Below are 23,510 nucleotides of genomic sequence, written 5' to 3' on the forward strand. Positions count from 1 at the left end.
TCCTCTTTATTTGTACATGAGGTAATGTGAAGTAACGTACCTAACGTTCCCCTGCCACCCCCCACCCCCAGGCATTCCTCTTTGGCTGGTAAGTTTCACATCATAATAACCTGGAAGAGATGTCAGATGGTGCAGAGGCCCAGTCCCGCAGATTAATAACATCTGCTTGCTGTATAAAGCCCAACGTCTGTTTGTATACATTTTTATTTGCATAATTTCTCAGTAACTGCAAAAATAATAGGTTTAACTTTTAGCATTTCTCTGATGATAGCATAAAGAAATAATAAAGCTTAAGTGTTTTAAACAGCTAACACGAATGGGTGAGTGGAGCGCTTACTCTGAGACAGAGATGCAGCACTGTATCTTCTTTGTAAATGCTTGACCACGTGTTCACCACTTCAGGAAGAAAGGACTTGATGATGTAAAGCTGTCCTGACTTCAGGATGTCATATTCTGACCAGGTGCAGGCTACTTTCACAGCCCTCCGCAAACCTCCTCCCATCTCCTCCTTACTTAAAAACTCTATTTTAGCGCAGAGTCCTCGCTGGGACCAGGACGACATGCTGTTGTTCAGGATGCTGGGAGAGCTCTCTTCCAGGCGGTACACAGTGACTGGTTCACCTGCAGCATCATGATGCAGAAATTCAACAATGAGACACTTCCAACACCCAACCAAAGGCGGCTTCTGGCTGGCACCAACAAACAGGAAGAACCATTACACTCTCACCGGAAGCGACTATTAACAATGAACTCTGTAACTTTGAAGGTTTTTTTTATGTTTCTATAATTTTTAAGTGGTGATGGTCCCAATATTCAGTAATTAAGTGAGCAAATCAAAATTAGGAAAACCTGACAAAGAAGGAAATTCTCCTCAAGCACCACTGATGGTAATGCTAAGCTGAATACAAGAGACTGCAGCTTCTTACCTCTTGGAGGTACAGGCGTGAATGGAATGCTCTGGGACAATCGCATCAGATTATTTCTTTCTACAGCTGCAGAAAAAGGATGAAGACATTAAGAAACCAGGGATACAAGCCACATGTGAACAGAAGTTAGGGATATGCATTTGTTTTCATTTGTTTCAGTAGTTTATTGTATTTATCTAGTTCACACCTTTTCACTGGTAGTGCAAGGTGAGTTACACTCAGGTATGGGGGAATTTCTCTGTTCCCAAGGGGCTTATAACCGAAAGGATGAGTTTTCAAAGAGCTATGTGCGCAAAAATGTACATCTATGTGTGTAAGTAGCTTATACTTGCGTAATCACTAAACAGGAAGAGTAGACGTGTACTTTGTGTTTCATACGCACGTATACGCACAAAAAAAGGAGCAGTCTACGGGCTTTCCTGAGCAGGGCAGCAGTTATGCTCAAAGGTTGCTGTATTATAAGACACTTACACGGGTACTTTGCCAGCTTACTCGTATAAGTTTACACCTGCTAATTAGCTTGCACAATTGATATCAGACTTGTTTATTATGTATTTTTAGCTGGGAGGGAGGTGTGGGTGAACTGGGGGGGAGTTCAGGCTGAAGAACCAGGAAGCTCTCGATGACCTGGAGAAGGACTGGACAAAATGGTGGAAGAATTGGAAAATTGGTAATTACATGCACACATTTTAAAATATCCCAACTTCCATGTGTAAATTGGCTTTTAAGCAAACAAGTTCTATTTTATTTTCACGTGTAAAATATACGTGTGTATATTTTTTTTTAATTGGTAGGAAAAGTACACGCTTTCAACATATCGCATGTATTTGCATACATACATATTGTGGGGTAGACAGACCTATCTTATAAAAGGCACGAATGTAATACGTGCAGGTTGTAAAATACTACTGAGGATCTCTATGCAGTCATTTACATATGTATAAGCAGCCACATGCAGATAAAGTTATTCTCTCTGTTCATGCTTGAAGCAATGGCGGGAGAAGTGACTTGCCCAAAGTCAACCTACATGCATAAAATTCAGTTATCTGTATGCAAAACTACCCAAACAAATGAAACAAGCAAAGAAAACATGATAAATTAAATCAAAATGAAATGAATGAATGAATGAACCAAAGCGGACAATTTTACTGTGCATATCCCTAATGAACAGATTGAATTGTGTTGTCCCATGCCCTGAGCACCTTGGCTGTATGGCATGTCACACATTACTAACTGTGTAATTAAAACGTATGACCTGAGTAGTAAAATGTGATGTCCATCATTGGCTTGAAAGGAGAAGAGATGCCTAGAAAGGAAAAAAAAAAGTGACATGGTGCATGGTATTTGCCATTTTGAGATATCCTCTGTCATGTACATTTTCTAACATTGTGCATAAATTAACATTGTGCATAAATTAACATTGCACATAAATTAACCAGCAAATCGCATGTAACTTATCCCAGTTTTTACAGCGGATTTCCGCACATCACTCTGCTCTGAAAATGATCTCCCCAAATCTACCTGCACAAGTTTACACCTAAAACATCTGCAGACATTTTTCATGAACTTTTCCATGCATACTTTTCAAAATTCAAAAGTATGTGACTAAGTCCCAACCCCTCCTCCTAGTCTGCTGCCAGGAAAGCCTCCATTGAGTCTGGGTAAACGTACGCCTGACCATGATGCGTGCATACATTTACTCACATATCAGGTGGGGGCATGCGATTTCTGCACGTAAAACACTGTTTTACCCACAGACGTCCCTTTGAAAATGAATCTCTCGGTGTGCTGCTTCCATGTTTTTTTCTGTTCTGTAATTTTATTACTCAGTTATCATCCCTAGAATGCCTTTCTGAGATACGAACTCTAAAAGGCGTCCATGTGCCTGCGGTTCCCAGCGTGCGCACTTAGACGCTCCAATAACGTAGCGGACTGGGAAGGAACATCCTAAATCCCCTAGCTAGCCTGCCACCCTTTCCCCCTATTCGATCAGACCCCAAATACCCCGCTAGCTAATCTTTTTTTTTTTTTTTTTAATACTTACCTGCTCTCTGGAGCAGTAGCAGGTTGCACGGGCCGGTTGGCTGCCGGCGCATGCTTCATTGGGATAGTGCTTAATGGCGCTGTCCCAGCCCGTCCCTTTATCACAAACCCGTTCTTCTGCGCGTACCAGGAGACACGTGCGTGGCCGCGGATGTTCGAAATTCCCGGCCATGCGCATATCTCCCAGTTTTCACGCATGCCTAGTTTTTTTAAATCGAGCCTTAATTGTATAACCTCTGTCCATTTCAATTCTTAGATATGGATGTGGGGAGTAGTTAACATGTAAAAAATCTTTTTTGGCTGATTGGCTGGAGAGGGAATGTGATTGCTGGGAACAGTGACATGTTGCTGATTTTTTTTTTTTTATCATGAGGCTCCCGCCAGCTCAGCCCCTCTAGATGAGACCCTTTTCTTTTTCATAAACTAATTGAATAGGAGATTTGTTAGGATGTAACCATTGACAAAGCATCTGAATAATGTGATGACGACATCACAATATGCGGCTCTCACATGCACTTTCACCATCTTACCATAGGAACAAGGTCAAATTTCAGATGACCATACAATAAAAAAAAAAAGTAAACAAAGAATCTGATTGGTAGAGAATAAGAAGGAAATCATTAAATCTATCAATAACTTTGAATCATGCTAACTTTAACAATTAGTTGCTTTCTGTTTTTATTGGGAACATTCAAAGCTTACTACTCAATGCATTATCTTCAGGAGCCCTGTAAAAAATAGAAAGCAGAAAGTATTATGTTTTTATTTTGTATTATTTTGATTGTACTTTATTCTATTTTTATGTAAACCTTTCTGGGTCTTATCAAAAGGAGGAGGGTACAAATTGTTAGTATTTTTAAGTTAATTTCCTAGCTTGTGGTATTTACATTTCTGTAATCAAATTTCACAAATTACTTTGTGTCTGAACTAAGTTTTGACAAGGCGTGTTTGTGTGTGTATAACATACCATTACTTACATCTGATTCTTCTTTGAAGATGATCTACTATGCAACCAATCCTATAATTAAAGAAAATCATCAAAAAGAATCACTAAAATATGTTATTACATTCATTATAGAAAAAAAATGTATTAACCATTATTTGGATCCTCTCATTGTGCACAGATTATTATAAAGGAAAAAGAAGATAAGAACTGCCATACTGGGTCAGCCCAAGGTCCTTCAAGCCCAGCATTCTGCCTCTAACAGTGGCCATTCCAGGTCAAATATCCATCAGATCCTCAAAATTGATCTATTTCTTATCCCACTCCCAGTGATAAGCGCTGGCTTTTTCAAGTCTACCTGGCTAATAACTACTTATGGACTTTTCTTTCAGGAACTTGTCAAATTTTTTCAACCCCATTAGGTTAGTTGCTTTGACCACATCCTCCAGCAACAGATTCCATAGCTTGATTGTGTGTTGAGTGAAAAAATGTCCTACAATTTGTTTTGAATCTGCCTGATGATAGTTTCATGAAGTTTCTCCTTGTCCTAGTGTTATTTGAAAGAGTAAATAACTGTTGCCTATTCATCCATTCCATCCCACTCATGATTTTATACATTTCTATCATATCCCTTCTCTTAGTCATCGCTTTTCCAAGCTGAAGAGCACTATCTTGTTTAGCTTTTTTTTAAAAAGAGAGCCATCTCATCCCCTTTATCATTTTTGTTGTCCTTCTCTGAACCTTTTCGCTGTCCACTGTTTTGTTTTTTTTGTTTTTTTTAGATGAGGCGTCCAAAACTGCACACAATATTCCAGGTGCGGTCACATCATGGCTCTATACAATGTTATTATGATATTCTCAGTTTTGTTCTCTCTTCCTTTCCAAATAATTCTTAACATTCTATTTGCCTTTTTGACTACCCCTACATACTGAACTGAAGATTTCAAGGTATTGTCCACAAGGACTCCGAAGTCCTTTTCCTGGGTGGTGACTCCCAGCTTTGTGTACCTATAGTTGAGATTATTTTCCCTACATTCATTATTTTATACTTGTCCACATTAAAATGCATCTGCCATTTAGAAGTCCAGTCTCTAGTCTCACAAGGTCCTTCTGCACTTCTTCACAATCTGCTGTTTTAACGACTCCAAACAATTTTGTGTCATCTCACTCATTGTTCCTGTCTCCAGATCATTTATGAATATGCTAAATACAATACAGACCCGTAAGGCACACCTCTAACAATCTTTTTCCATTCGGAAAACTGACCATTTAGCCCTTCCCTCTGTTTCCTATCTTTAATCAGTTACCAATCCACAACAGGACATGGCTTCCAATCCCATGACCTCTCAATTTCCTGAGGAGTCTCTCATGAAGGACTTTGTTAAATGCCTTCTATAAATCCAAATACACTACATCAACCGGCTCACCTTTGCATGTTTATTTACACCCTCAAAAAACATCTAGCAAATTGGAAAGGCAAAACTTCCCTTTGCAAAAACTTGACTGTCCCACATTAAACCATATCTATTTATGTGGTCAGTAATTTTGATTTTAAGAATAATTTCAACTATTTTGCCCAGCACTGACGCCAGTCTATAGTTTCCTGGAGCCCTTTTTAAAAATTGGTGTCATATTAGCCACTTTCCAGTCTTCTGATACCGTGGATATTTTAAATGATAGGTTGCAAATCACCAGAAACAGATCTGCAATTTCATTCAGAACTATAGTGTAAATACCATCTGGTCCTGTTAATTTGTTATTCTTTGTCTGTCAATTTGAGTTATGTCTTTCAGTTTCACAGTGATAACATCTACTCACTCACAGAGATCACCATCAAAAAAATGTTTCCAGTGTGAATATGACTCCAATTTTCTCCTCAGCAAAGATTTATTTATTTATTTATTTAGGGTTTTTATATACCGACATTCTCGATAAAAATATCAAATCAGGTCGGTTTCCATAGAACAAAACTGTCGCTGGTAAGGCGTTACATTAAACATTAAACAGAGTTTTGAACACATCATTAAATATTAAATATTAAATATAAAATAGACAACAATAATTCGTCAAATAACATGAATAAATGATAAGATTAACTACAAATAATTGGTAGATAAGGTATACATGTGGTTGGGGTATACATGTGACAGTGAGCACTGTTGAAAGGGCATAAACATGGGAAGAGCATGAGCTAGTGAGCTGATGCATCAAGAAAGGGTCTTTCATAACAAGAGGACTGTCCATATAAGTCGTGTTCGGGTCCTGAGGGTATATGGGCGGTCGTGGTCTTGATATTGAGCTATTTTGCTCTTTAACCGGTGTCGGAGTGTTCCTGCGATTCAGGAAAGGCTTGCCGGAAGAGCCACGTTTTTAGGTTTTTCTTGAATGTTAGATGGCAGGTTTCTAGTCGAAGATCTGGCGGTAATGAATTCCAAAGGGTGGGCCCGGCTGTGGAGAGTGCTCGTTTAGTTAGTGAAGATTTAATCGGGGGAGCATGTAAAGAACCTTTGTAATTATATCTGATAGGTCTTTTTGATGAGTGAAGGCGGAGTTGCGAGGTAAGATTTAGGTGGGCGCTGCCCATAATATCCTTGTGGATCATTGATAATGTCTTGAAGGTGATTCTGGCTTTTATAGGGAGCCAGTGAAGGTAGTGCAGAATTGGTGTGATGTGGGCTCTTTTGTTGGTGTTGGTGAGTAACCTTGCCGCAGCGTTTTGTACCATCTGTAAGGGTTTTATAGATGAGATCGGAAGACCTAGCAGAAGAGAATTGCAGTAGTCTAACTTGGACAGAATTATAGACTGAACTACTAAACGGAAGTCACTGAAGTGAAGGAGTGGTTTCAGATTTTTGAGCACTTGGAGTTTGAAGTAACATTCTTTGGTTGTGTTGTGAATGAAAGATTTAAAGTTGAATTGATTGTCGAGCGGCAAAATAATTCATTTAGTTTTTCTGTTATTTCCTTGTCCTCCCTGGTTACCCCTTTTACCCCTTGGTCATCTAGCAGTCCAACTGACTCCCTCACAGGCATTTTGCTTTTATTACTTGACTTTACCTCTACAGAAAGTTTCTTTTCAAATTCTCTCTTAGCCTGCTTAATTTTTTTATATATATCTAGCTTGCCAGTGTTTATGCTTGTCCCTATTTTCCTCATTTGGGTATGCTTTCCCTTTTTTGACTGATACCCCCCATTTTGGCTTCAATTGCCTATTAATTTGGTTTTCTTTCGACCTTTTTTAAAACATGGAATACATTTTGTCTGGGCCTCAAAGCTGGTAATTTTAAACAGTGTCCATGCTGCCTGCAAGTTTTTAACCTTGTGGATTGCTTCTTTTTTATTTTTTTCTAATGCAGGACTCTTTTTACCTTCATAATTACATTTGGAAAGCAATCTTTTAAATATGTATAGAAAGAAGATTAAAAAATAGACCCAAAACATCAATTTTTTAGAATGGAAGGATAATTTGTTTTCTAAAACTATCTTCTAAGCTTTGTATGCTAGGAAACTAGTATAGAAATCTTAACACTTTTTGATTTTATAGAGAAAACCTTTAAAACAAAGAGATATCACTACAGGAAGAAAAATGAACAGCATTTTATAATGCATCTGATTCTGCAATTCTGCTGTGTAATAGCAGTATAATTCTGAACATGTAAATCCGAGATTAATATGGATAGCATAGTTGTCATTCCTGGCAAGCTGGAATAAATCCAAAAGTGGACAGGGGTGGCAACTTCTCCCACACCATCTCCTCTCTGATGCCTCCCTCCTCCCAGCTCTTTTTCACAGTCCCAGCAGGTATTAAATTTGATAAGACTGATACCACCTCTTTCCAGCAGGAATACAACTAATTCATACATTGCTTCCTACACCTAGGACACTTGCTGGCAAAAGTCTGACGTTATCGCTGTAAGAATTCCAAGTTAAAACTGTTCTGCGATTATCATTCCGCGGAGAGAGAACCGATGCATACAAACCATCAACAGTGCCGCTTTAGAGTCCACCTGACACACATCTTCCGCTGATACTGCTCTGTTCCGGCCAGTTACTGAAACAAAAAGGAAAATCCCATTTGAGTCTTCCTGCCAAACCTGAAGCCATAAACTAATGCACTGCCCCAAGATTTAAAGCTTCAGAGAGGCACAAAAGAATGTCCATTTCTAAGGGGAAACTTAGAAATATATACTCTGTCAATATAAATTAAAGCCATGCAGCTAGATGCATTTCATCTATAACACATTTATTAATGGTCTGAAATAGAAAGAAATAATTTGCTTCCTCAAGATTTTAGAACAAATAAGAGAAACCAACCATTTATTAAAACTTTGGCAAAGGGACTTTAAAAAAGTTACTGAAGATGTTTTCTTACTAACAAGAGAGATACACGTGTGGGCTGTGGGGTAGAAAGAAGATACAGCATAAAGGTAGTGGCAGAACAATGTGGTAAAGGAACTTTTCAAATAATCTTATCTCCCATCCTATATCCAGTCTTTAAAATACTGCCCCCCACCCTACACACACATACTGTTGAATCTTAGTAGGTCCATTTGTACTGTGTTTGTATTTTTCACCGTCTAGCTAACTTTTGCACTGGTTTTATAGATTTAGCTAGAATATATATACCGCTTTGTATTTGCTTTGACTGGTAGTGACCCTTAGAAATGAAGAAACCAAAGATAAGTTTTAGCTAGTCACAGCCAGTTCAGACTGGATATTGTTTCTCACTTTAAAAAGTTGTTTTTCCTAGAAATAGTTAGTTATGTAGGTGAAATTATTATTCATAAGGTATAGAAACAGCTGGAAGCATAGATAACTAACAGAGCTGTTATTTGTCAGAAGCTGATACCATATTGTATATAAGAAGACGACCCAAAAGTGCAAAGCTCCAATTAATAACTATACTAAGTAATGATCTACTGTTTAAAATTGAGAAATTGAAACTATATATGTTGGTTTGTATTTTCTGATTTCTTCAGGTTAGCATAATTTGTGCTGTCTCCTTACATGTAAGTAAATAAAGAGAAATATTACTGGAGTCACTAGGTGTGTTTACTGTCTAATAAACCTAGCCTGAGGGGTTTTGATAGAGCTCCACAGAATGCCCTGATTTAGGCAGTTTCAGCAATACCTTACACTCCCCTCTCTTTTCCACCCCCATCTCTGCAACAACCCGCGTCAGACACAGCTATGGAAAATATGAGACAAATGGGCAAAGAACAGATAAGACTCTTACGCTGGGCTGTGTCTATGTCATTAGACAAAGCTTTGCGGTGACGCTCAGAAAATACATTGGAAGAGATCACATGCTGTCTGTTGTCTGCAGCTTGATGGTCATTCTGCATACAATGATGAAAAGATAGGATTACTGGTTGCTGTTTCGACTTTTCTGATGTTTGTTAATATTTGCTTTTGCTCACTCAAATTTCCTTTAGCAGATTTTTTTTAAAATTCTAAATGTTAATGGATTAAAAAGCTCTTTGTATATGTCATCCATTTCAAGAGAGTGAAAGTTTGGTTGAGTGGGTAGAGAGGTTGATTTGGGGAGGGGAAGAGAGAATGAGAGAGGCAAGGGCAGAAGTAGGATAGTGAGGGAAAGCCAAGATTAACTGGAGGGCCCTAAAGAAGAGGGGAAAGCACCACCCCCACATTTGCTTCTACTACCATTCGCCTTATGTACCAAGGGGCAGATTTTCAAAGAGGTATGCGCGTAAGATACGAGTGTAACCCCCGAAAACCTGCCCCAAGCTGCCCCTGTGAGCGCCGAGCCTATTTTGCATAGGCTTGGCGGTGCGCGCAAGTCCCGGGGCTTGCAAAAGGAGGCGTTCCAGGGGTGGGCCATGGGCGGGGCACAGGCCCGGGGGCATGCCAGGGGTGGGACCGAGGCCTCCGGCACACCCGCCGTGCCGGGGGATGGAGAGCTGGTGCGCGCAAGTTACACCTGCCTGGAGGCAGGCGTAACTTCTTCAATAAAGGTTAGGAGGGGGATTTAGGTAGGGCTAGGGGGTGGGTTAGATAGGGGAAGGGAGGGGAAGGTGGGGGGAGGCGGAGGGAACGGAGGCAGGCTGCTCGGCTCGGCGCGCGTAGGTTGCACAATTGTGCACCCCCCTACGCGCGCCAACCCTGGATTTTATAACATGCGTGCAGCAGCCCGCGCATGTTATAAAATCGGGCGTAGATTTGTTCACGCGGAGTGTGCAAACAAATCTGCGCCCACGTATACCTTTAAAGATGTGCCTCTAAGCATTTATCCCAAAGACACAAAATGGGAGAAATTCGTTTGTGCATTGGCCCAATATGTGTCATGAAGTGATGAAAATACCAGACTAAAAAAAAACACACACACAACAAAACCCCCATAATAGAAGGATCCCAGCTTTCAAAACTCTGCAGCATAACATTTGTGTGCATAAGTGAACATATGGAAATTAATGTGAGTGTTTTATAAACTGTGTGTCGGAGCTACTGTGTCCAATTTCCTTACCCCTTTTTCTGGTTACTCTAAAGAGAGACGTCTGACTTCTGCTCTGGATCAAGGGGCAGCTGGGGTGAGAGGAGTTACTAAAACAGTATTTGCTGATAATTTATCATTTTCCTTTTTTTAAACTGTTTTCATTCTCTTCATTTTGTATATATAGTGCTATCAAACAGTAAAGGAGGCTGTGTTTAGTGCAAAAAATCACTTTAATTACACAAGATTAGTGCTTTAAAAAATTGAGTTCCATGCTTGATGGGATATTTGTTTTGTCATTATGAACGGGTTCTTTTTTAAGCTTCCATCTAGATATTTCTGGAGAATATAATAAATTAATGGGGGGCGCAGAGTTATTTGTCTTTATAAAGAGGGTTTGTTCTAGCTGGAGGGCTTCAATAATTTGTTCTAGAGCCAAGTATTTGTTTTCTAAAAAGATTTGTTATAAATCAGGGGCCACTGCAGTTGATGGACATTATCACTCTGCTCTCTTTAGGCTGTCAGAATTTTTCTTCACCCTCTGAAACCGTTTGTGTTTGACTCAAGACAGCTTTCTGCTGTTTTATTAATGAACTTAAAAGTCTTACCAAAATACCAACTGTGTTTTCTATCCTGGGCCTCTCCACTGTTGTGCAAGATCTGAGGTCTTAAATTAGACACAGGTATAGTTAGAATAAATATAGAGAACTCAACACCACCCTTACAGACATTTATGTTATATAAGAAATGGAAATATAGAAATCTGTCAACCAGAATGTTCTAATTTAAATTACAAAATTGAATTGAGATTAATAGAATCCCAGACTAGATAGTAGCAAAAAAAAAAGAAAAAATGCTCCGCTATAGGAACCTGAGTATAAATGTTCTTATGTGGACTTGGATTTCACTGGAGCGTGCAGCCTAGTCATTATTTAGATTGTAAGCCCCCTGGGGGCATGGAAATACCGCCTAACATAAATGTAACTTACCAATGAAAAGGCATGGGATCAGTAGCATCAGTCATCACAACTGACACTACTGCTCAGAGGGTCCAAACGTCCTAATTCAACCCTATTGTGCATTTGCAACCATTAGGTCTGATATGTACTGAATATCCACATATGTTTCTTTAAAAAAAAAAAAAAGAAAAGGAATAAATACAGACAGGGCGCCCTTTTTCTATAAGGATGACTGTTATATCTGTGTCCAGTGACTGAACCATTTGTCGGGGTGTAGGGGGGTGGAGTGGGTGGTAAACTGATTAAGGGACTGATTTACTAAACTTTTTCCGTAGTGAATCAAGCCCTAAAACCTATGAGGTTGATTTTAAGTCCAACACGTGCGCATCCATGTGCGAGCGGTTCTCGGCGCGCGCGCACATGGATGCATTGGTTTTAGAACATGCACACACCGGCAAGCGCACGTTATAAAATCTGTTGGCCGTGTTCACATGCATGCCGGATTTTAAAATCCACACACGCATGTGCGGGCAGCCCGCATCTCGCGCAAGGGGGGATTTTAGCAAAATATGCGTGGCGACGCAATTGGGCCTCCCCCAGTTCCCTCCAAGTCCGCTCCAATCAAGGAGCGGACTTGGAGGGAAGTTGTAGAAATGTTTACAGTTGTGTAGTCTGAGACTAATATCCACAGGTGTGGATGTGCAGGTTGGTATCTTGTAGAAATGTAATGTTATATAATTATATAGTCTAATTAAACCTGTACATATTTATAACTACTACTACCAGCCCTGTTTGCAGTCCAATCTATGTTTTGGGTTTTCCTGTGGTAAAAGGAGGGAAATCCTACCCACTAGCACCTTCTTTTCCAGGTGGAGGCACCAGGTGCCGAGTACACAAGGACTGACTGATTCCGCATGAGAGGGGGCTCCTGATCCCAGATCCAGGAATGCTCCGCAAGGTAATCAGGCATGAGGGTATTACAAAAACATAGATGGTCATTTTGCAAGATTTTGTATTGTGGTTTAAAGAAAAGATACCATTTTGTACGAAGGTTAACTTAGCTGAAAAGAGTTATCTTACGCACACAAAAATGGCAAGCTTAATTAAATACAAAACAAAAGTTTTGTATTTAATTAACTGTATTTAAAGTTCAAGGTTCTTATTGAAAATATTGGTTTTTTTTACGTTACGTTATGCTTTACACTCCTTGTTATTTGTAAACCGGGTTGATGTGATGCCTATCATGAAACTCGGTATAACAAAAACAATAAATAAATAAATAAATAAATAAATAAATAAAAGTAGAATGGAGGAATACAGTGTGTACTCTCCACATTTATAAAATGCTACTTATACACATATATGGCTAATTTACATGCAGAACCCCTTTGAAAAATATCTCCTGAGTGAACTACTAACTACTATATCATATTCATTCTGTCTGCTCTTAAACCAGATGTCTGACTTCTGCTCTGGAACGGGACAGCTGGAATGAATGGAGTCACTAAGAACATATTTGGAGATAATTTTTAATATACTTTTTTTTTTTTTAAATGATACTTTGTTTCTTCTTTTTGTATGGATACTGCTATCAAACAGTATGGACCTGACTTTAAAAAGCATTTACATGCTTAAAATTGGGTTTTACACATGTAAATGCACTATACATGTGTAAATGGGCTTTTGAAAATTGCTACACTGTATGCCATTAAATTGTCCACAGGTTTTACACGGGTAAGTGGCTTTTTAAAATTGCTACGATAGTATGTTTTATTTTAAAATTACCTCCTAAGATGGTAACTTTAAAACACGCGCCCATACGCTGGAATTTTAAATCATGTGCGCAGTTGCATGCATATGATTTACACTACACCCACTGTGAGCTCCTAATTTTAAGCAGTTACTCGAGCAAACCTACTTCGCGTATCTTCCTTAGGACTTTGTTGGCTTTAACGCTCACAGGTAAGTGGATTTTAAAACATGCTCGCATGAAAGACATTCCCAGATTTACCCATAAGTCCACCAGTTTGCCCAGTCGGTCTCAAGGTCATGAAGACCCCTCTGATTCTTCAGTTTGCACTCCCCCCACCTGTTTACCCAGACCCCTCCATCCAGTCATTTTAGGCCTAAACAGAGATATATGCAGACCTGCACGTCATCAGGAGCAGAAGTAAACATGCGCAGCCAACAGCCCACCAGGTGCTGGGGCCACTGGATTTTAAATATGGATTTACATATGTAAATGTTGGTCCCACCCTGGAACATCCCTGACCTGCCCCAACTCTCTCCCTTTTTTGTTTTTTTACTCATGCACATATGCATATATCCGTATAATTTGCAGCTTTTAAAATATACATTCCTCATGCGTGGCCTGACGCTTTTAAAATTCACCCCTAAATGAGGCTGAGGTTAGTGTTAAAAAAAATAACTTTAATTACATGAGATTAGTGCTTTAAAATATTATTCCATGCTTGCATATGACTTTTTATTTTTTTAGCATTTTAATTGTGAGTTATGAACAGGATATGTTTGTAGCCTTGATCAAGACATTTCTATAGAATATAATAAATTAATGGGAGATGCAAAGTTGTTGTCTTTATAAGCAGGGTTTGTTCTAAGGGTATGGAGCTAAGAACCAAGGGTTCGAACCTCACTGATGCTTGCGTGATAATGGGCAAATGACTTCATCCTCCATTACTTCAGGTCAAAATATAGATAAACACTCTCTAGGGACAGTTAAATAATCTGCAGGTAACACAGCTTGTACTACCACTGAAAAGGCAAGAGCTAAAGCTAAATAAATAAAAGTGGCAAATATTTTATGACCAGGAAAAAGAAAATAGAATACGTAATTCTCTGTCAAACCTGTTGCTTTCGATCTTGCCCAGAGTTTTTTGAGACATTCTTTTATAACTTTGCTGCTTAATTTTTGCCCTCCACCTTCCACTTCTTTAACAAGTTGACCGTCCAAAGATTTTTCTTTGGCATGAATGATTCCATAAGAAGCACCATATTCAGGGTAATCTCTTGTAGACCCCTGTTTATCAGATGGCGAAGGCTTTTGGGCACTCTCTTCCAATGAGTTAATCAGAGATTGGTGACTAGATATGCCCGCTTTGTTGCTTTTATCATTAATACGAGGGTCAGTATCCTCATCATCGATAAAACCACAGTTAATATACCCTCCACTTTCAATGCACTCGTCAGTGGAAACGAGGTACGTGGAGCCAAAGACAACTGGGCAAGTAGGGTGAACAGTAACTTCAGACAATGCCGTCTCCAATCCCGCCATTGACCCAGATCTTGTAATACTAACTCCTTCAGACATGGCAGGACTAGGATCTTCATTCTTTGTTGCAGATTCCAGATGATCATTGTGTTTAGATGGGGGTGAACTGCTAACAGAGAATGTCATTGTTGGGCATGACAGGTTGGTTATGCAGTTCGTCAGATTATTCAATTTCTTAGTAACAGTAGATTTTGTCATTTCTGCACTTTGTATATTTTGGCGACATCCTGGAGGAAAATTGGAACTTGGAAGCAAGGCGCTGCCTGAAGCACCTGGCTTTGGAGCTTTAAATTGTTCTCTCTCATATCTTGGAGTCAAGTGTTGCACAACTTGCATGTATGGGGAATCTCTTTCATCCCGCAGAGAAACGTTCTGGAAAAAAGTGTTATTAGTGGTGAATCCGCTTTGTGGTAAAGATGAACATAAAACAATTTCAGAGTTGCTTTTTGTCCACACAGCAGATCTTAGAAGGCTGTCATCTATACGTTTTGGCCCCAAGTGTTTTGAAATGCTTAATTCACGTGTAATCTCATTGTGGACCTTGCTGGCTTCAGAAGCCTTTTGTGCTGTCAGTGTTTTTAGCGTATCTACAGTGAGAGCAGAGAGATCCTGCAGGTGGCCAATTTGCGAATCCAAAGAATTTAATGAGCATTTGATATAGTTCACTCGATCACCAACTTCTTTTATCTGAATGCACATCTGTTCCACTCTGTAACACACAAACAATACATTGGCTTCTGTATATTGTAAAGCTTGTAGAAAAAATGTGTTTTACCCTTTACTCACTCACTGTCAAAGAGAGAAGATTTAGGATTCTGGTTATGTTAATCCTAAAATTTCCATATCTACCTGCATGTACAAGGTGAGCTTTTCTTGGTAAAGAAACCACAGTTATACCAATTAAATTGCAGCAGGATGTACAAAGTATTCCTTAGGCTTACATGCATTCACTTTTTTCATAAGTTAAATTGTACGATAATGTTTACTCTGTGTGAACACTTATATTTGCTGAACTCTGCTTTGTTTCTTTAAAAAAAATAGTGAGTTTGAAATGCTATCCATGGGTGACTAGTACTTCAGTATAATGCTATATACACTCAGAAAGAGACAATAACTTACAACTCGTGTTCTCTTTGCAATTCTGGGCCTTTTTCTCTATACAGCAAGCCTGTGAGTTAGTTATGATGATTTGCTATAAAGATTGCACCACCAATCTGCACTGGTTAAAGTGCCTCAGCACCTCCATGCCACTGAAACTCAGTTAGTTAAAATATTTCTGGACAGAACTGTGTTCAAGATTATGCACTACGCAGGTCTTTTGAATAGCTCTCCAGAACTGTTTAATGGCCCCGTTGTATTGACAATAACCAAGTTAGTAGTTCTTAAACCAACTTCACTTTGTTAAACTAGGCTAAGAGCTACCCTGAGGACTGGAATTAGACTAAGTCTAATGTGGGTATTTGGACAGAGAAGACATTACTGTTGTTATATTTCTGTATAGTATGGATGGTGTTGATTAGCACTGGATATAGTAGAATTTGGAGTGGATCAGATATGAAATAAACTAAAAGAATTATATGGCCCTTTTAGTTATTTCCTAAGTAAATAACTAAAATGATTGAAATGAATATGAGATTGTGTTTATTAACAAATACACTGAAAGAGCCATTTCTCATGAGTCACGTGTCCCAGACAGTTTTCACTAAAAATAATCTGGTTTTGCCTATTTAGACTGAAACCCATTTTTGCTATTGATAAAGGTCTGAAGTTATTCACTGAACTGATATGATGTTTGTACAGTGTTTCCTACTGTACCTTTCGGCAGTAACTTGAATTTTCACTTCACTTGCAGAATTAACTTTGTTCTGTTTTTCAGCAAGATAAATTTGAAGGCACTGTTCTTCAAAGTCATGTAGTTTCTTTTGATCAATTTCTGTTAAGAAAAGTTCTAAAAAAAAAAAAATCAAGGAAAGACAGGACTGGAAACTACAATATAAAGAAAACAGCAGAAATACAGTTCATACAACCAGTCATACTGACCCCCTCACATAGCATGGATTAGGCATCATGGCCTCCAATCCAGTGGTTAATGACTTATAAAGGAAAGCCATGTTTCATGTAAGGGCATTTCAAAAGAAGAATTGAGTTACTTTGGAGAAGCAAGAGGGATTGAAATAAAGAGGTAAATATCTCCATAAACACTCAGAGTTTGTAGTGATGAGTTCTAGATGCCATATTGACCCTGGCGAAAACTGGAATCTCAATAGACTCTGATTAAACTTTCTTTTGACCCAATATAACAGAATGTTGTGTGCATGGTCTTTCAAGACTATATGTCCCTTCGTCAAGAGTGATTTTGAAAGCTGATGTACCATAGCATCTATTTTGTTGGTCCAATAAAAATTAAAAAAAATAATATCCTACAAATATTCTGCATGAAAGGTATTGGACTCTACTCCCACTGATGTCAAAGAGGTTGGTGACATTTCATAGACTTTACCAATCTATTGAGGAATGTTGTCCACTTCTTCAGACACATCGTTGTCCTTGAAAGTTCATGCCTCAATAAATCAGTTAAGTCTGTAAGGTGCCACCAGCTTCTTTGTTGTTTTTCCTGCAACAGATCAACACTGTCAACCCCTTTGGAAGTTTTACTCCCACTTGTGTCCCGGGCAGTCTGCACACAAAAAAATAAATAGGGATCGAGAGATATCACCAAAGACTCGAATCACGTGCATGGCACTTTGCAATTGCATTGGCATAAAACAAGGAATAAATTCAATCCAAACAATATAATTTTCATGACGTTTGCTCTTACTTGGCCCACGGGACGTGACCCTCTTTCTTCGTTTACATATGCAAGAGATTAGAGAAGTCACATGGTTAAGAATGATAAGAGGTGGAGGCAGAACAGGTTTTTCATGATGGGCCATGATGAAATGATAGCGCTGGTACTTCCACAGCATGTTTGAAATGGTCTTCCCTTGATAGTAAACATTGCTATAGGAAAAGAAAACAGGGTATGTCAAATAAATTGACTGAATGACAATTCGCTTTGCTTTTACACCCAGGAAACATTTTCAGTATGTGAATCAACTCTAGGAGGCAATTAATGGCATATGTTTTGAGAGATGAAAACATTATTTCTTATTTAGCATCTAAACTCTTACAAGCATAAACGGGCACATTTTTAAAGGGCCATGCACGTAAAAATCTGGACTTATGTGTGTGGCCGGACCCTGTGTGCGCTGCGCGCATTTTCGAAAGAGCCCAGCCATGCACGTTAAGTCCTGATACACGCACAAGTGCCGGGTCCTGAAAAAGGGGTGGGCTGGGGGCGTGGCCTGGGCAGAGAGGGGTGGGACAGGATGGAGGCTGGCTGGGACAGTGGCCATTAACCGCTGTTCTGGGGAAGCTTGCGCCAGCAGCCGGCCAGCACACAGAATTAGCTTCTACCCCAACAGAGCAGTAAGTAAAAAAAAAAAAAATGGGGATAGTTAGGGCTAGGTTAGGGGTCAGAGTGGAGAGGGGAAGAGATAGGAAGAGTAGGGTTAGGGATAGGAAATTTCCTGGGAGGGAACTGGGGAAGCCCAATTGCATCACTGCACTTAATTTACTAAAATTCACCCCTCCCCCTGCATGCGCGGATTTTAAAATCCGGCATGCGGCCAACACATTTTATAACATGCGCGTGCCGGTGCATGCATGTTATAAAATTAGCACATGCACTCCTTTTGAAATCTACCCTTATATATAAGAAAGTCACAGATTAGGTGGGTGGGCATGATTCCTTTATTTAGAGCAATTCATTTTTTTATGGTGCAAAACTTTAGGATTAATAAGGTGCCTTTTTTAGGTTATATAGTATCTTTGTTATATTTGTGTCCTATGTTTAGTTTGATTTCTTTTCTGGAAGTTTCCTTGGTTAAGGACTGGTCAGGATGAAGGTGAACATTGGCTCACTATATTCAGCTTCACTGAGTAGTTACAATGCAATGAGCTCCACTCTCTGCTAGGTCTTTGAGCTTCCCCCTTTTTCCTTCAGGCTGATAGTAGCCCCTAAAAGTTGATGGTTATCAAAGAGACCTATCCAAGACTTGCTCAGTCTGTCCCTTATGACATGGAGACATCTGCTATCTCTGAGTCCCGATAGTTTCTAAACACCCAAATGTATTTGACTTGTTTAATAACAAGGAACACAACATATATTCTGTAACAAGTTTCCAACACAACAAAGAGATCCAATGTGCATTCTTCGTCTTGGATATAGTTCAATTGCTATAGCAGATGCTACTGATATGCTACTCCAAAGAGGCACTGCCAGATCAAATAATCTGGGCACTACATGGAGAGCCTGCAGTCAAAAACGTTCACTTGCAAAGCTGTACACTGAAAAAGTCACAAACGGATACAGCTGTCTTCTCAATGTGAGATGCTGCAGAGTGAATAAGCCAGTTAGAAGTTATTGAAATTCTTGGTGAGAAATAACCACTGGCCATTCCATGATTCTATGGAAATAGCCTTGGCCAGTCTGGGAATCAGTGGAAATTAGCCGACGTTGGCCAGCGTTTCACATCTAGGATACAACAGAGCTAAACAATTTTTAGTAAAGTCAGCAATTTGAAATTGGAGCCTCTGCTCTCAAAGAGGTGCACAATAAGTATAGAAATCATATTTTACTCATTAAATTCTCTCTTACATATGAAGCTGGCTGTAGGCAATATAGTTTAAGAGCTATGTAAACAGACACTTACTTGAAAAATGCTATCAGGAGATTAACCATAATGATATACTCCACAAAGACATAAACTCCTTGAAGAAATGGGGTCAGCCATGTTCCAGGACCGCAGAGCTCTGGCTGTACTGAATCATTAGCACAAACTACAGTGAGAGAGAAGAAGAGGTACAAATTTGGCAGCATGTTCAAAGTGCTGGTAAGAATGAGCGTGAGGGATTTATATTTTCTTCTTTGTGCTGAGTTGATTTTATAATTCAGAGGCTGGATTGGATGGGCTGGTTGAAAGTCTTTTAATGTTACTGTTAATACTGATTGTCAGATTTGAGTTACGATTTAGCTGTATTGATGTTGGGAGGAGCTGATAATGGATAAGTTGTATTATAATATGTGTGCTTACTGGATAGTTGGTTGTTTTGTAATTTTGTGTTATTGTTATTTTTATTTTGTGCATCGCCTGGAGTCGACGGGTTAGGTAGTAAACCAAGCTGAAAGAAAGGAAGAATGAAACATGCCAGCAATGCTTTTCTGCAAGGTCACGCCAGGTCACCAACCCGGAACCATTTCGAACTTCTGTTTCCCCATTGGAAAAACAATGGAAGGTGGAGGATGCCAGTGTACCCACTTTATTTACAAAGTTACCACTGGGGAATACATTGTGATATTTTAAGAAACTCATTTAAATAAGCAAATGATGGGTTTTCTCGTCACACATTTAGAGCAAAGGTGCATAACATTATGCATGGCTAATCGTCTATGAGCTATGGAAAGTACTGAGGTTAGAAATGTGTGTCAGACCATTACACCATGCGCTGTAGCACATGAGACTCAATTTGACTCTCCAACTGGTTCTAGATGAATTTGGGCATGGTGCAGAGGCAATACATCAGATCCCAGGGAACGCAGGAAGACCGCCGGCACAATTGTAATAACCTCTGCCTGATGAAGGAGTAGTGCTGAGAGTAAGTCTCAGAGCAGACTACCATCCTGGCAAGCAAGAATAGCCGCGTGTCAGCAGACATGCTGTCGGTACTTAAATAAGGAAAATATGGAGGGAAAAAAAAAAGGGAATGTAAAAATATCACAATTTGATATTATAATCTAAACCTCAGCCCATCATTCAGTTCTTGTTGGTCAGGCTGAGCCTTCTTTACAACAGTCTCATGGTTTTAAAAGAAAAAGATCCAGAGAAGTCAATGTAAACTTTCCAAAGTCCCCATATGATTCAGCATTTTGTAAAGTTTATGGCAATGTTTTATTTTGGATCTGTGACTGAAAATAAGAAAACCTCACTCAGCCACCATGGATCATGGGCAAAATTTGAGGCCGTATCTCACAATATTTTTGGCCCATCTCTTCTTTTGAGATGTAACCACACTTGCTTTGCATTTTACATTCAATACAAACATTGTAGAGGTTTTAGATGATTGTATTAAGGATCTAAAATTCATGTTATTTTCATGTGTGGGAGGATGCACTGAGGAATCATTTAATGAGCTTTCACATTTCTGTGAATGCCTGTCACTCTAAGGTCAGCATGTAGAAGGCCCTGCATGACAATGAAGGCAAGCCACTTATAGACTTCCAAAAGTGGAGATTTCATTATTATTTATTATTATTTTTTAATTTTGCTAATTCTTCACCATACTACTTTGAACAAATTCCAGTTTTTGTTAACAGCTTACCATTGATTTCATATGCAAACATTTCACCATAGATCATCCAGTAGGGTCGGAAAACGATATCTCTAGCAAGAGACCAAGACGGTTCTTCATGAGGATAAAGAATTGCCTTTCTGGGAACTCCAAAACTCAGAAGCACAACCGCCATAATCACAACAATGTAAAACATGTTTGCAACCTACAAGGATAAACAAAGAAGGACGTGAAAATCTTGCTTATGCAGGGATAGTCTAGTGCTTTTCACCTTTGATCTGAGTGAAAATGACCTTCTCCTTCTTGAATCAAGGTCATTTTTAATAGGGGAGTGGGCCAGGCCCATGCTGATTCTTCTTAACATTTGGACTCGCTCAGTGAATTTTTGTGGAAGTCATCGTGAGGGCCACTGGAAGGGGAGGTATCAGCTCGGGGCACTAGGCTGGGGGAGATGTTTGCCATCACTTGGCACCAGGATACTGAGCAGGAGTAAATATACGCAAATGAAAGACTTACGCGTGTCACTTTTTCACATTGTAAAATAGCAATTTATGCATGTAAATGTTAGCCCCTAGCAAGGGAAGTAATTAAATAATAATAATGATAAAAATGAGCTCAGATGAGGCAGTGGTGGAGTACAGCTAGTATGGTGCAGTGTGTGGACATCAGTGGAGGGTGTGGATGGCTAAAGGAAAGAACCATATCTGTGTTCCCTGAACAGAAAAATATTACAATAAATAGAGTATCCAGTGTTAGAAGTAAACTAAAGATTCTCCATGGACTCACCATTTTGCCTATCATCAAGACATAAGGTCCTGCCTGTTGATTGACATTTAGAAAATCCAGCAAGCGCACATACCAAAATATTATATTAAGACAGTACGTAATTCTTCCAGCAATGAACACATAGTCCTCAGTTTCCTCAGATGCCTTGTAACTGGCCCCAAATCTCAGTCCAAATCCAACAAAGAAAGTTACAATAGCAACTGTATCGCTGATGTTCAAGTAATCACTGAGCCACACTTTGATCTTCTGTTTAATCTTCCCAGCCTCAGACATAAAAACCTGTGCAAAAGAATAATTCAAATAAGGCCATGCTCAGACAGATTGAACTGCCCGAGACAAACTTATTGCATCTATTAAGCTGAAATAAAACACAGCATTGTGAACCACACTCCATATTCTGGAAATCCACCCTTGCTGAATTAGTTACATACTGAGAACTTCTCTAATACATATCTTGGAAACAAAAGCTGGACTTTAGAGTTAAACGTGAGGATACTTAAAGAATGCTGTGTGTGGCTTAGCAGTGATTTAAAAACAGTAAGTGGTAGCAGCAGTAGCAGCCTATGGGTCAGAAGAGGCGGTCTGAACGTGAACGTGGCAGGAGGAGGAGGAATAGAGAGGAAGGCCGACTCCAGCACCGAGGATCTCCAGAATAGAAGGCGTAGGGGGCAGCACAACAAGAGTAAGGAGAAACAAGAAACATTTCTGCAAAGAGGCTGCACTGGGGATATGTATAACCTGTTATTTCTTGCACTGTACTGGGGATGTTTTCTGGATCCTTAGCAGGTAAGGACCAACGTAAGGTAAGACTTATCCAAGGGCAATGTGGTGCATCAGCTTTTCTGATCCCCACCCCCCCCCCATAGCTCTGATCTTTAGATGTTTTATTTCTGTAGATACTGAAAGACCTGATGAGGGGGTAAGATATGCTAATTTTAGCCAGTTATCTTTAGGGAAATTTTCAGCTGAACCTAACTGGCCAGGTTTTTAGCTGAATAGTCCCCTAAATCTACTTGGTCACAATTTGACCAGCTAGATTTAGTGCAGCTTATTCCCTGGCGAAACTTAGCCGGTTAATGCTGAAAATCTGACACTAAATAGCTAAGTCCTCTTTAAAATTAAAAAAAAAAAAATTTTAAAAACTCTTTTCCCTCCCGATTCTCAAAATATTAAAAAAATCCCCACTCTGCCCCAGCCCACCTTCTTCTTTCTCTCCTTCCTCCAGCTCCCCTCCCCGATATTAGCAAATTAGCAAAGAGAAATGAGTTAAGCACGGTACCTCATGGACTTTCTCAATGGCAGATGTGAAAATGTAAATAATAACAATCCATTCTTGCACCGATGGTAAATAGTCCATTTCTACAAGAACCACAAACGTATAAAGCATCAGAAATCCTAAGTAAGCCAGCTGTAAAAGAGGAAGCACAGTTGTGTTGTATACCACTGTAACGTGAAACAGATGAGTGTCTGATACGAAGCACAAAGCTCAGAAGGGTGACATCAAGAACAAAAGCCTGGCATACTGAGGTTGTACAAAAATACCTAAGGTTTTCTGGTGGACACTGTCTGATCGCTCTATTTACAAATAAGCTTGTGGGCTTTGGCTATCCAGGTTTAATTCTATCGTACCTGAATGCTTGATAGAAAAAGTGTTTGCATAGCTTTGGTATGTCTCATGTCGATAAGAAATTATGGAGCATCATCTTTAGATCCACTAGAGGAG

At 39.4% G+C, this 23,510-nt stretch overlaps 1 protein-coding gene across 1 annotated transcript in view; it reads right to left on the minus strand.

Moving 5' to 3' along the window:
* LOC115082348 (transient receptor potential cation channel subfamily M member 7-like) overlaps positions 1-23,510 on the minus strand; it is a 40,576-nt gene that overhangs the window by 11,801 nt on the left and 5,265 nt on the right. The window contains exons 5-19 of the mRNA XM_029586583.1: positions 23,067-23,195; positions 21,788-22,066; positions 21,032-21,206; positions 19,366-19,492; positions 17,430-17,611; positions 16,427-16,559; positions 14,188-15,320; positions 10,972-11,030; positions 9,149-9,251; positions 7,893-7,963; positions 3,947-3,987; positions 3,672-3,697; positions 2,182-2,232; positions 927-992; positions 338-621 (exon numbers count right to left, since the gene is read on the minus strand). Coding sequence (XP_029442443.1) covers positions 338-621; positions 927-992; positions 2,182-2,232; positions 3,672-3,697; positions 3,947-3,987; positions 7,893-7,963; positions 9,149-9,251; positions 10,972-11,030; positions 14,188-15,320; positions 16,427-16,559; positions 17,430-17,611; positions 19,366-19,492; positions 21,032-21,206; positions 21,788-22,066; positions 23,067-23,195 — 2,859 coding nt within the window. The remainder of the gene's footprint in view (positions 1-337; positions 622-926; positions 993-2,181; positions 2,233-3,671; positions 3,698-3,946; positions 3,988-7,892; positions 7,964-9,148; positions 9,252-10,971; positions 11,031-14,187; positions 15,321-16,426; positions 16,560-17,429; positions 17,612-19,365; positions 19,493-21,031; positions 21,207-21,787; positions 22,067-23,066; positions 23,196-23,510) is intronic.

This window comes from Rhinatrema bivittatum, unplaced genomic scaffold, assembly GCF_901001135.1.
Source record: "Rhinatrema bivittatum unplaced genomic scaffold, aRhiBiv1.1, whole genome shotgun sequence".
NCBI lineage: Eukaryota > Metazoa > Chordata > Amphibia > Gymnophiona > Rhinatrematidae > Rhinatrema > Rhinatrema bivittatum.